Source organism: Hippocampus zosterae, chromosome 16 (assembly GCF_025434085.1).
Source record: "Hippocampus zosterae strain Florida chromosome 16, ASM2543408v3, whole genome shotgun sequence".
NCBI lineage: Eukaryota > Metazoa > Chordata > Actinopteri > Syngnathiformes > Syngnathidae > Hippocampus > Hippocampus zosterae.
Genome location: NC_067466.1, coordinates 6,549,072 through 6,562,717, shown reverse-complemented (window position 1 = coordinate 6,562,717; position 13,646 = coordinate 6,549,072). Strand labels below are relative to the sequence as shown.

At 41.1% G+C, this 13,646-nt stretch overlaps 1 protein-coding gene across 4 annotated transcripts in view; it reads right to left on the bottom strand.

Annotated features, from left to right (window-relative positions):
* Positions 1-13,646, bottom strand: part of dscama (Down syndrome cell adhesion molecule a) — a 105,355-nt gene that overhangs the window by 38,711 nt on the left and 52,998 nt on the right. For all 4 annotated transcript variants that reach the window (XM_052047723.1, XM_052047722.1, XM_052047721.1 and 1 more), the window contains exons 4-5: positions 2,525-2,671; positions 1,290-1,568 (exon numbers count right to left, since the gene is read on the bottom strand). In XM_052047723.1, the coding sequence (XP_051903683.1) occupies positions 1,290-1,568; positions 2,525-2,671 (426 nt within the window). The remainder of the gene's footprint in view (positions 1-1,289; positions 1,569-2,524; positions 2,672-13,646) is intronic.

The following is a 13,646-nucleotide window of genomic DNA, read 5'->3' as shown; positions in this document are numbered from 1 at the left end:
GGCTTTTAATATTTATTATTAGGTGTTTGGTCCTTCTGTATCTCATCTTAAACCTTTCAGGGACAGCGGTTACTAAAGTGGACAGCTTATCATGTTATCGGGTTACAGGGTGCGTGAAAGGGTTAAAGTAGGCTCTGGTTTGGCCGTTGGCTTCATGTTTTTGCCGCCTATTTGCTCAAATCAATCCAGAGGAGCATTTGTGAGTTCTGACAGTTACAGATGGACGAGGTGGATTCAGAAGTCATCTTGCAAGTATTCACTCTGTTTTTGTGCCAGAAGTGAGAGTGTTTATCCACCTTCAAACATTGAAAAATGTTCCCAGACGGGTGGCGGCTGCAACTCCATGTTTACCGTATTTTCCGCACTATAAGGTACACGAAAAGTCTTTCTTCAAAGCTCACAGCGCGCCTTAAAATCCGGTGTGCCTTGTGTATGGTCATTATGGGAATATGTCGACCCCAAGATGGCTCCTTGCTAGAGATATGCTTGCAATGTTATAACTTGCTGTTGGTTCAGTGAACTGTGTCGCTGCTTTAGTAAGGAAGTTTCTATTGCAGCTCCTAAAAAAGGAGAGCTGTGGTGTCAGACTTTATGACACCACACAGTTTTCACAGTCTCAACAAATTCAGGTACAGTACGTCTTTGTCCGTCTCCCTGCCTTCTCTTCTTCCGTTCGACTCGAGAGGCATTCATGGCCGCCTCTGAAAAACGTAAATTCACGATTCCATCAATGAAACTATGCAAATTGAAATTAATGCATCAAAACAGAAAATCAAGCGGAGAAATCACAAAATTAATTTTCATTATTTTCAATTTTCGTAGTTTCATTGAAGTAATCGTTAATTTACGTTTTTTGGAGGCGGTCATGAACGCCTCTCGAGTCGAACGGAAGGAGCACAGCGCCATCTAGTGGACGCATTGTAGATTGCGCCTTATAATCCAATGCGTCCAATATATGAAAAAAAAAATCTAAATAGGCCATTCATTGAAGGCGCACCTTTTAGTGCGGAAAATACGGTACTTTTATTTTTAGCTTATACTGGTGAGTTGTTGTGATACTGTTTGAAAATTGTATGGTTTGCAAATTGTGCTGTTGTGAAAGCGCTATATAAACCAGCATGTTTTGTATTGTGGAAGGGTCGGCATATTTCATTTAAACTTCCCCATTCTAGAACAGCTATCGATTTTTCCTGAGGCCACCAAATTGTTGTTGTTGTTATTTTTTTTTTTTTTTCGAAAAGATCCAAGGTTGGGTTAAGAATATGAAACCCAATTGTTTCGGCACTGACCTTTCACCAGGAGCCTGCCAACCACCTCAGCGTTGCCATAGCCGTTCCACACCTCACAGACATATGTGCCCGTGTCGCTGGGTTGGGCTCTCTCGATGAGCAACCCTGTCACACTTTGTCGGTATCTGGTGTCGGGCTCAAGGGGCCGGTTGTCCTTCAGCCAGCGGTACTTGGGTGCAGGATGACCTGAGGCCTTGCACGGTAATTCCACTCGATGAGAAGCCATCACCTCACGACGTTCCAAGCTGTCCAGAATGTGCGGCACTGAGTTGGTGGGATCTACAAAAAGCAGAAGTACGAGCTTGTAAGTGCTGTTACCGCTCACATGCGATGTGTAAAACTCAACTTTATTAAGAGTTATATTATCTGTCAGTGGCTATGGCCGGCTTTCTTCCTTATTATGGTGCGAGACAACAAAAGGATGGTTTCAGTGAATTTGGGGTTCAACCAAACATCTCATGGAGGAAATGTAAATGTTTTGCTTTTTCTTTGGCTTTTTGCAGGCTTTTAAATATATACATGTATCCGAGTGCGCATGTACGACAAGGATATTATAGTTTACAAAAACTAAAACAGAAGGCAAAAGAAAAAAATTGAAATTGAGGTCTGTCAACGCATTTTTTTTTTTTGCTGCTCGGCATGATACGAACCATACAAATAGTTTAAAATAGATTTGACACAGCAAGTAGCCAGAAACTGGATGGGGTGAGTGTAAACACGAACATGACAATGCCGTTTTTCCTAATACATGGAGAGAATGAAAAACGCTCACACTCTTACCATGATGCATCTCATTAATTAGTGTCATTAACATCCCGAGCGCCTGAGATGTTGCAGAGTGTCACTTCAAGTGTGCAAAAATGACAAGTATTTTTTTCCATGTCTCTAGAAAGGGCATATTCTGCTCTCACCCTTTCTACCCTCATAATACGTCAGTGTTAATCTAATGACCTTTATCAGATGCCAAACCCTCTTTGAAGCAAGTGTTTTTATTCTCTTGCTCTATTCATATTCATTTAAGATGTTTTTTTTTTTTTACAGGCATACATATGTTTAGGTGACACCTACTGTATATACCATAGCAGAAAAAAGTGGTTTCACACAATCTAGATCACAGGAAAACTATTTCAAGCCGGCTAATGTCATAGATCAGTTTGAGTTGTGTTAGTCAGCACATCACCACTTGAAATTGCCTGAAGCTTCTTTTGTGTGTGTGGGTGTGTGTTTTTAATTACCTGAAACAATGAGTCGGGCACTATTGCTCTGTCGGGTTTCCCCTGTGTACCGATGGCGTGTCATACACCTGTAGTTGTAAAGTCCATCTTCCATTTGGACATCCAGGATATACAGGGCTCCCGTTGATGTGATGAGAAACCGTGACACTGTAAAAAAAAAAAAAAAAAAGAAGAAAGATCTGATATTAACCCTCCAAAATCTTGATCCAGAAAGTGAATATGTATATATCTGTAGTGATAAGGGTTGCGTGGCATGCTGGAGTCTATCCCGGCTCTCTTCGGGCAGTAGGCGGGGGACACCCCAAACTGGTCACCAGCCAATCGCATACGAACAACCATCTGCGCTCAGACTCACACCTGGGGACAATTTTGAGTGTTCCATTTACCTGCCACGCATGTTTTTGGAATGTGGGAGTACCTGGAGAAAACCCACGCAGGCGTGGGGAGAACATGCAAACTCCACACAGGAAGGACGGAGCCGGAATCGAACCCTGCAACTCTGTACTGTGAGGGCAACGCGCGAACCAGTCGACCACCGGGCCACCAAGGCAACAACCAACAAACACAAAATTTCTATAAATTAATTCCCCGGGGGGAAGCAGATGCTACAATTGGAGGGTCATGAGTAATTGAAGTCCCAAAACTGTACATTTTATTCATAGGAAACAGAGCAAATACCGTCCGTTCGTTGTTAGGAAGCAGAATTGCTTCCTTCCATATTTGTGGAAAAAAAAAGAAGAAAAACTGGAGGAAATCCAATATTAAAGTCACTTAGCAAATATTTGCAAACCAAGCGTGGGATGAGGCCCCATGTGATTGCAGTTACCAAACATCTGCTGCGGTCCATTTAGAGCAGTACAGCTCCGAGGCGCCATGATGAGGCCGTGTAACACAAATCGTTATCATGTAGCAAATCGCTCTCTCTCTCTCTCTCTCTCTCTCTCTCTCTCTCTCTCTCTCTCTCTCTCTCTCTCTCTCTCTCTCTCTCTCTCTCTCTCTCTCTCTCTCTCTCTCTCTCTCTGTCTCGCTCTCTCTCTCGAGGGAAACTCTCAGTTCTCACATTGACGTCTCCCGACTGAAGCACGGGGGCCCCGGGATCACAGAGCGCTTTGATAAGGCAAGGCCGCGGCCATGTTAATATCGTTCTGATGCTATGCTAATTTACATGAAGCGCAGAGGTACTAAATGTTTATGAGGGGTAATAAGTAGCTGGTGGTTGCCAGTGTGCATTTTATGTGTCACCGAAGATGGAGCCGTGCGTATGGATGGAGATCGTTTTGGGCCACTGCACTGTGGGGTTGTCTGGCAATATTGGGAAGGATATCATAATTCAGATTTAAGAGTGCTCGTTCAGGTCTAATGGAAGGTAATTCATTAGATGGCGCTGTAGTAATAATGAAACCGCTTACACACGCAAGAGGCATTCGATTATTTAATCGGGGCTGCAACGAATATAGGAACTGTACTCGTATTTCTACTTCCAAAACAATGATACTTCATGAGAACATTTTCAAAATGATCATTACTTTTTTTTTAACTAGCAGTGGATTCTATTTTCTTATCGAAGTACGATGCATCCATTTCATGTCTACGCGCAAAGATGCTCATTAACCCACCTACAGTGCTCCTTTTATCGTATTATTGACAGTCCGTTATATTTTATTGGGGAAGGTGATCAATGGAGGATGGCAGGTTTTAATGCTACTGTGTTTTTGCATGTACGTTATTGATGCTTCAAGAGTAGATCATACAAGTCATTGAGGGTTCAGTCTCACATTTTTGATGTTAGCATATCACAAGTGAAAATAACCTGTAAGAAAATAATCATTTTGCTTTCAGATATAGCACATCAGTCATTGGATGGATTGTTTTTTTGTTTTTTTTTAGGAGAGAAAAACCATTGAAGGCCATGGAGTAATAAATAAGCGGTGAAGACACCACTGCCATCACGTGTTGACCTAATTAGACAATTCTAACCACATTTGTGATATCCTAAAGGGCCTTTTTTTCCCTCTCCCCACCCCCACCCCAGATTGCAGTTGACATGATCTCATGTGTAGTTAGCCATATATATGGTGGCAAATATTACAACATTAGAATCTAATATCTGGTGGATTATTACCTTCAATAAGTGCAAATACTGTCAATGCATAGTTCTAGGAATACAATTTGTCATCATTCTTCTCCGAACCTGCATACAGCCAATGCTGCAGTATGTGCCCTTGCAGAGCTAAGGACATTTTTCTTTATGCTCTGTGTACTGCTGCAGTTCCATCCAATCTGACTGGCACGTGTGTCCATTTATTTGTCTTTTTGTGTATTTTGTGCATGCAAGTGAGTGGAAATGCATTTATGCAGCATAGAGCTGCATGGAGGATTGGTCAATAATAACGACCCGGAGGCGCTTCACTACCTTTTTTTCCCTGCTTCTCTCTGCTCCACCTGCTGCATACTAACACTCTCTGCAGTCTGTGTGTGTGTGTGTGTGTGTGTGTGTGTGCGTGTGTGTGTGTGTGTGTGTGTGTGTGTGTGTGTGTGTGTGTGTGTGTGTGTGTGTGTGTGTGTGTGTGTGTGTGTGTGTGTGTGTGTGTGTGTGTGTGTGTGTGTGTGTGCGTGCGTGCGTGCGTGCGTGCGTGCGTGCGTGCGTGCGTGCGTGCGTGCGTGTGTGTGTGTGTGTGTGTGTGTGTGTGTGTGTGTGAGAGAGAGAGACAGAGAGTGCCTCTGTTTATGTCTGGATTGCAGCATATACTTGTGAGACTATGGCTTCACTCCGGGCAGGCAATCAGTCGGGTTTTCATCTTTGCTCAGTCCCATTTGTGGATTCACAGTCAATAGCTTTAATTAATCCTCATACAAGACACATTGAAGCCACAAGTAGACTTTTTGTTCTCCTAAAATTGGGAGGCTTTGTTGTTTCTCACTGAAACAAAAAATGATTGTATGACATGTAGGAACGGATGAAAAATGCTGAATCAAGTGTTTTGTTACAACTAGAATATCCCTATTGAGCACCAATTACCGGTTATGTCGTAAGATTTTAGATCAGCTTTGAGCGCAATCGCACAGGATGGCACCGGCTCGGCATTTTTATTAATTAATTAATTTATTTACGCTTACTGTGTACTGGTGCTACTGTGCACCAGCAGCACCCCCTGCTACATGCCCCTCCAAAACATGCTCTTCATTTAAGAGTTACCTTGGCTCCCTGTGTTGCTTCAGTGTTCTATAATTGAGACATAAGTGGAGGGAAGATGAGCACGGAGTCAGGGGAGATGAAATGGAATGATGTAGAGAGCAAAGACGAGAGTGAGCAGGAAAATAAAAGATCAAGAAGGGGGGGGGGGGACACACAACCGGGATTCAGCCACACTGTCATCTAAAAATGACTTACAAATGAGATTACAGCTACCGGTACGTGCTTTCAGGGAAGGCGCTCGTGGATTGGAGACACAACTTTCATAGCATATAATGCTAAAGCAGACCAAAAAACTGCAAAAAACAAAACAAAAAAAAAACCCAACAACAACATTCCTGTCTTTTGGACATATCTCAATTGGCAAGCGATCTTCGTTCCTAGCAGTGTTCTTGTGTCAGTTCCAATCAAATCATAAATGCATACAATAATATACTGCATCTTTGCGGATCTGCATACAGCACAATAGAACATGTTTATTTTAGAAATATGCAGGGCCTGGATATATAATTCTTAAATGCATTGTGACACACCGAGAAACACTTCATACAATACATTTCATTCATTGAATAATGCAAAACTGGGGAAGAAGTGGAACGTACAAGGGCAGCGCCGAATCAAAAGACTACGCGATGTCCCTCAAAAGTCAATGTTCGGACATACACTTCTTAACTGTTAGGCAAGTGTACCTAAGAAAGTGTTGTGGTCGTGATGATACGTTCATTTCGATAACATGATAAACTGTCTACTGTAGTAACCGCCATCCCTGAAGCACTGACCAGAGTCAGATTCAAATGTGCCATCAGAGGGTAATAATCACATGATGAGCCCAAGAGTGCCTGTGTTGCAATTAGGTTCGACCAGAGTTATCAGCAGACTGACTCCACTTTGATCAGCATGGGATGAGCAGAACCATGGAGAGGGCATCCCATCAATTTTGAACCACTGTAATAAAAATCACTTGTTATTCTTCCAGTGGGAGACGAACTGACAGCTGCTCAAGTTTCCATGGCAACACACTGGCCAGCAGTTTTAGCAAACAATACTAAGGGTAGAGGTTGAATGCCGTCATGTTCAAACCGTGCTGCAGTGATTTTGAAATCTTTATATCACAATTTATGATGTTTACATTCTCCCCTGCTATTCACACGTTCTTGTTTTCCGATAACATTTAGCAGCTATTTACATCATTATATAATAGTTCAATCTGCATCTCTGATGGGTTTGTCATTAAATTTCTGCTTTTTCTTTAGACAGTACTTCAGTGTGTTGAATTCAGAGCTCAATCAGTATCGAATATCATTATCTTTGTAAAGGCCAAATTTTACAAAGTTCTAATATTAGATCATTTCAAAGTTGTGTATCTAATTACCGTATTGGCGCGAATATAAGACGGTGCTTTTTTGCATTGAAATAAGAAAAGTGGGGGTCATCTTATATTCGGGGTCTAGACATTATACCCATTCACGACGCTAGATGGCACCAGATATCATTGAAGCGAATGCTGAATTTGACTCCCCAGGCCAAAGTGAACCCCTGCCACAAAGATTAAAAATAAAAATAGCGGTAACACAAAGAAAAAAAGAAGGAAAAGAGAAGAAAATAATAGAAGAGCTAACAGAAAATGGAGAAATGTAGCGACAATCTGAAGAAAAGTGGGTCGAAAATCGGCCAGGTTAACCGGCAGCTGAGGAGAAGTTATGATGTAATTTACATTTCAAAAACCAAAAGCCATTCATTTACGAACGTGATAGCACTTTACATTTGAATGAGGCAAAATAACATGCTTTTTCTCTCAAATACATTGTTATAATCATTTGTTTCAGATGTACTATAATTATTTTCTGTATAAAAATGAATTTGGTGTTCAAAATGTCTTTTTTCTAACTTGTCTTGAAAAAGAGGGGGTCGTCTTATAATCAGGTCTGTCTTATATTCGGGCCAATAAAGTATATGTCTGGTGAGAGTCATTTTAAAGGTATCTAACTTTGGGCAAAGATGAAGGATCAGAAGATTATAATGCGAATGGATATTATTTTGGATAAACCGGTCCCCTAGGCATTAAGCGCTCGCGATAGGTGTAGAAAAGTAGTAAAACAGACGAACAAACGTGCCCTAATTTCTGACCACACCTGGACTCCAGACTTCAAGCAGCCTATCTGGGCCAACATCCTATCTGCTGCATGCAGATTTGAGTCAGAGTGGAAGGCTGCTCTTTTTTTTTTAATATATATATTTTTTATTGCCGTTCCTAATCAGCAGCAGCAGAAGCATCCCTCTGCTCATTAACAAGACACGCGTTGGCCCGAGGGTAACTGCCTCATATGTCAACCACAGATAAAGATGTCATCTTCTGCTTGACTGAATAAACCACTATTAAAAGTGGATGTAAATGGACTCGCAATGATATTTAAATCAGAAGACAACAGGGAAGCCCGAGCCCCCGAGGCGCCCGCCCTCAACGCTGGCCCACATTTTTCTGTCTCGTTAAACGGAATCGAGATTTTAGATACTGCTTATCTTCAGGGTGTTAAAATATTTCAAATGCAGTCTAGAAAGTAACTAAATGTTATGAAAGGTGGGATGCCAGCTATTTACAAGCAGAGTATGAGGCAGATTCTAGGTTATGGTTGTGGCACCTGCAATAAACTATTATTGGCATCATCATTTTTCAATATTCCTAGAATATTATCACATTCATACAAATCAGATGTGATTTGAGATGAGTTTAAATGTCGATCCATCCACCCATCCATTTTCTCTACCCTTTATCCTCACACTAGGGCGAGAGGTGGGTTCCACTCTGGACTGGTTGCCAGAGCTACATAACATCAATTCTAATCTGATTTTTTTTTTCAATGGAAATTATGAAAGGAGATACTCGCCAAAGTGAAAAGAAGTCTTGTTTGTCCTTCATCACAAATATATTTTATGATGGGTAAAAAAAAAATCAAGTTTTGTTACAAGATCATCAAAATCTATTTCAACCCTTTCGAGGACAGCTTTTACTGCGGTGGGCAGTTTATTTTATCAGGTTACAGGGTGTATGAAAGAGTTAAATACAATGGAACGCCACAGAATATTCCCTGGAATTGTGGTCAACCTCTGGTTTGTTTTATGTTTTAAAAAAACCCCAAAACAAAACAAAAAAAATAAAGAAAATACACAACTTGATTTATTCCATACTGTGGTAATTGTTATAAAAACCATTAGAACTTGTACAGGCAAGTATAAATATCATTTTAAATGCTAGGCGATACAGCACAAATAAGTTTACCATTCAAATAGCAATATGTCAAAAATAATCAAAGTACTCCTTAAGGACTTAATAATTACATTTGAACAGGGGAGGTATGTGTAGAAAAATAAAAAAGCCATTTATGTAATATCCATCCACCCATTTTTTTTTAGGCAGATCGCTAATCCTCACGAGAGTTGAAGCGGAGCTTCAGTCTATCCTAGCTGACATTGGACAAGCGGCGTGACACACCCTGAACTAGACACCAGTCAATCGCAGTGCTAATTTCCCCAGTGTGGGACGAATAAAGGTTTTCTTATCTTCTTATCTTATCTATGTAACATGATACATGAAAGAGTAATTCTGTCCTTGATCAAAACGCGATGAGACGTAGCGGCTGGCCACTGTAATGCTAGCTAGTGAGAGGATAGCACCATCAGCTAACGTTGTCTACTACATAACTTGGTTCAGACATACCAGTTTTTAGGTTACAAATGGCATGCGCCGAACGAGTTTTTCTTTTGATTGTTTTACATTAAAGGCCGAGAAGAGTTTCTCCGCGCAAACATTTACCGTTATTATTTAATGATGTACAAATTTGGGTGACGTCATCCTCCTAGGAATACACCATGGATACCCTGTGCTCTAAGTATATCATGGTAAATTCCAGTGTATGTTTTTGTCCTCGCATGTTCTTCTCTCAACACTCTTGTTGAGCCTGGTTGTTTTTTTTAAAAGTGTTGAAAAAAGCCCACTGCATGCATAGAATTTCAATTCTATGAACTGGGCTGGAGCGGTATCTCGCGAGATTAGCTGATGTTCCAAGATAACGTTTTTGGGCAATTTTTTTTTTTTTGCGATTTCTGAGTTTGTTTCGACAGCGTTGCCGTAAATGAAACATTTAGTAAGGCTCAGCAATTCAATGACCGACATTTCTTATGAGTGGTGAATGGTCTTCTGTTTTATGAAACCATTGTCAGCATCATTTTTTTCCATAATGAATTTGCTTCAGTAGTGAATCTACTGCAGGGGATTTTTTTGTGTGAAGACAGGCAGACAAAACATCAATTTCTGCAAACACAATCTAACAATGGATGGTGTTAGACAAAGATTTATTTGTGTGTGTGTGTGTGTGTGTGTGTGTTGGGGTGGGGGGTCTTTGGAAAACATTATCACACGACGGCCAGAGCTCAATCGAGAGATGGTCATGTGACAGCTGCGCAGGCACATTTTTTTTTCTTCAGTCAAACAAAGATTATTCAGTTGAAGTTAAAACTGAAGACAAGCATCTTTTTGAGCTTATGTAAATCAGCGGATGTGTGTTTATCTCCACTGTCAGTGGGGCTGTGTAGGCAGCAGAATTAGCCAAGAAGGGAATCATGATATTAATGGTTGTGAGTTTACAATGCTATCATTGGCCTCTTTTTGACCAACAACAAATGAAGCAGTGTTGAGCCTCAGCTGTAATCATGAATATTCATTATTGGTGTCTGTGTTAAACCTCTGTGTATGCATGTTAGTGGGTCGCTGCGTGTGTGTGTGTGTGTGCATGTGTGTGCTATGCTGGCAGGCCATTAAGGATGCTATATCTCTCCCATCTTGATTTCTGAGTTTGTCTGTGTAACAAGACATGCTGACGACAGACCGTTTCATATTATGATTATGGAGAGCTAAATGAGCATGGTTAACGAAATAAATTTTATTCTGCATTCCAAAATATTAAATTAGCCATCGTCCGACATGCAATAACTGCAATAGTCCCGAAAAGCACTCCCTCCACTCCTGCCAAAAAGAAAGATTAATAACTAATTTTACCCCCCGTGCAGTCATATAAAGATGAAATACTCCCACATTTCTGCTTTGGCCCTCTTTGGAGATGAAAAAATATCACAGCGAGTTCGGTTTACCTGCCACTTCCGATTACCTTCTGTCATATTTTGTAAACACCGAGAGCCGGTCGGTCTTCTTCATTTTCTCTGTTCTTCTTCCTCTTCTTCAACAGTTAGATCATCGTTCTCCATTTAGTTGCTTCGACTACTATACTCTACTACTAAGTCCTACTTTCGTAAGTCGTAAGTATAATTTTGGATATTACAAACATCCAACCACTTGAAATTTGCTTAGTATACTGTATCTTAAAGGATTTGATCGTGACACAAATCCTACATGTTGCAAAAACAAAAGTAAAAAAGACTTATCGGGAGGCTGCATCAGATCAAATTGTAAGAAAATGACCGTGTGGAATTGTTTACATTTTTCTTTTTTTTATGTGGCATCAAAACAGAATGAAGCACTGCCTGCAGCTTGAAGAAAAGCACCAGTTAATTTCTTTTATTACAATACATCCAACAATACTTTTTTTGTGTTCTACTTGCCCACAAACATGTATGCATTTGGAGTGTGAGAAAGATCGGCTAAGTACAACGCTGAGCTACTTGCTGCAAAGCTTGAGTATAATTGCTGAAATAACTGTCATCCCCAAAAAATTATTAGAAAGCTAAACTCTATTTTATTTTTAAAATGTATTCAAATTTACCATACCGGACACATACATGTCCCCCTGTGAAATTAAAAGGTGCACAGCTCTTTAAAATCAAAGTGCAATAGCTTGACTGTCAATGAGTCAAAGAGAGTTTCGCTTGAAAACCCGGCATCACATTCCCGATTATGGAAAGCGAATTTAGATACAGTGCTCATTTGTGTTTCATGGTAATTTGCAGTGGCAAGCGGAGCAGTCAGTGGTGCTCTGTGAGTAAAGCAGAGGGGGCAAGAAGAGGATTAGATAATCAAACAGTGTGCCACTTTAAATAATCTCTGAATCCTCTGGGGGAGGTGAGACTTAAAGCTGCAGCCCTTCCGCTTTAATTGTCTGAATTTTCCCATCATTATAGTTGAGGGCCTCTGTAATTCGGTCTTATTAAATATTCAGGAGCCACGCTGAGGAGGATGACAGAGAAGGAGGCAGCAAACGGAGAACTATGAAAGTTAAAATAAATAAATAAAATTAGTGAGTGGCAAATGTGTCATTCGATGTCACTCGCTATTAACAGGGAAGAAGAACACTTTTGGATTACGACCCGCAATGTCCAGCAGAATTGCTCTTAATTTACCGTCATTTTGTCGTGCGGCAATACAGGCAACTGTGATACCCAACAGCAAGAGAGAAAGACGCTCAGAGTTGAAAAGGAGCTGTCAACTTCCACTACGAAACGTGCATAGCCGATCTCTCTCTATTTATATTTCTTTGAGAATTTTTGGGCTTGCATAAACACAGGTCATAATGAGCTATAGACAATACAATGATAATAATTATTACTACTATGTATTAGAAGTATAGACAATGCAACATTTAATGTAAGAAAGAGGATGAACCATTTTTGCACCAATAATGATTACCTGTTACCTGATAACAAAATAAGCTGTCCACTGTAGTAACCGCTGTCCACGAAAGGGTTAAACTTACCGTATTTTATGCACTATAAGACGCACCTAAAACATTCAATTTTCTCAAAAGCCGACAGTGCGCCTTATTATCCGATGCCCCTTATATATGGATCAATATTCAGATTTCTTGGCGCAGCCGAAGCGTTGAGGGGATCCGTTTTGGTGGCCTCAGTATTGCATCCCTGCTTTTTGCAGATGATGTGGTGCTGTTGGCTCCTTCAAACAGGGCTCTCCAACTCTCACTGGAGCGTTTCGCAGCCGAGTGTGAAGCGGTTGGGATGAAAATCAGCACCTCCAAATCTGAAACCGTGGTCCTCAGTAGGAAAAGGGTGGAGTGCCCCCTCCGGGTCGGGGGGGAGATCTTGCCCCAAGTGGAGGAGTTTAAGTATCTTGGGGTCTTGAGATAAGGTGAGAAGCTCGGTCATCCGGGAGGGGCTCAGAGTCGAGCCGCTTCTCCTCCACATCGAGAGGAGCCAGATGAGGTGGCTTGGGCATCTGATTCGGATGCCTCCTGAACGCCTCCCTGGTGAGGTGTTCCGGGCATGTCCCACAGGAAGGAGACCCCGAGGACGACCCAGGGCACGCTGGAGAGACTATGTCACCCAGCTGGCCTGGAAACGCATCGGGATCCCCCGGGGAGAGCTGGAAGAAGTAGCTCAGGAGAGGGAAGTCTGGGCTTCCCTGCTAAAGCTGTTGCCCCCGCGACCCGGCCCCGCGATAGAAGATGGATGGATGGATGGATGGATATTCTGATTTCTTGGACGTAGTATTTTAAATGTTCTGGAAAACACTTCCTTACAGCTGCAGCTGATGTGAAATCAAGTTGTATTGTTTTGTATTGTATTCCCTTTAGCCTAGCTCCATCTAGTGGATGCATAATGAAACCGCAGTCACAATTGTAGCTTCTATGCTATGCGCCTTAGAACGCAGCGCGCCCTAATCATGAAAACTGTTTTAAAATGGGCCCTTCATTGAAGGTGCGCCTTATTCTACGATGCACCTTATAGAAACGGAAAATACGGTAAATAAAAATTTGAATGATAAGATCTCAGAGATGGAAAATAACAGTGAATCCAGATGAAACCATTTTGATAAACTCACTGTTAAAAATGGGAAAAGTATGGACAATTAAAAATAACGTAATGCGTTTAAGCAAAATAATACAGATTGCAGTCAACTTTTTGTGATTACGTTATGTAATTTAGGTTTTCTTTCATATAATATATAATAATGTGATTATGTTTCAA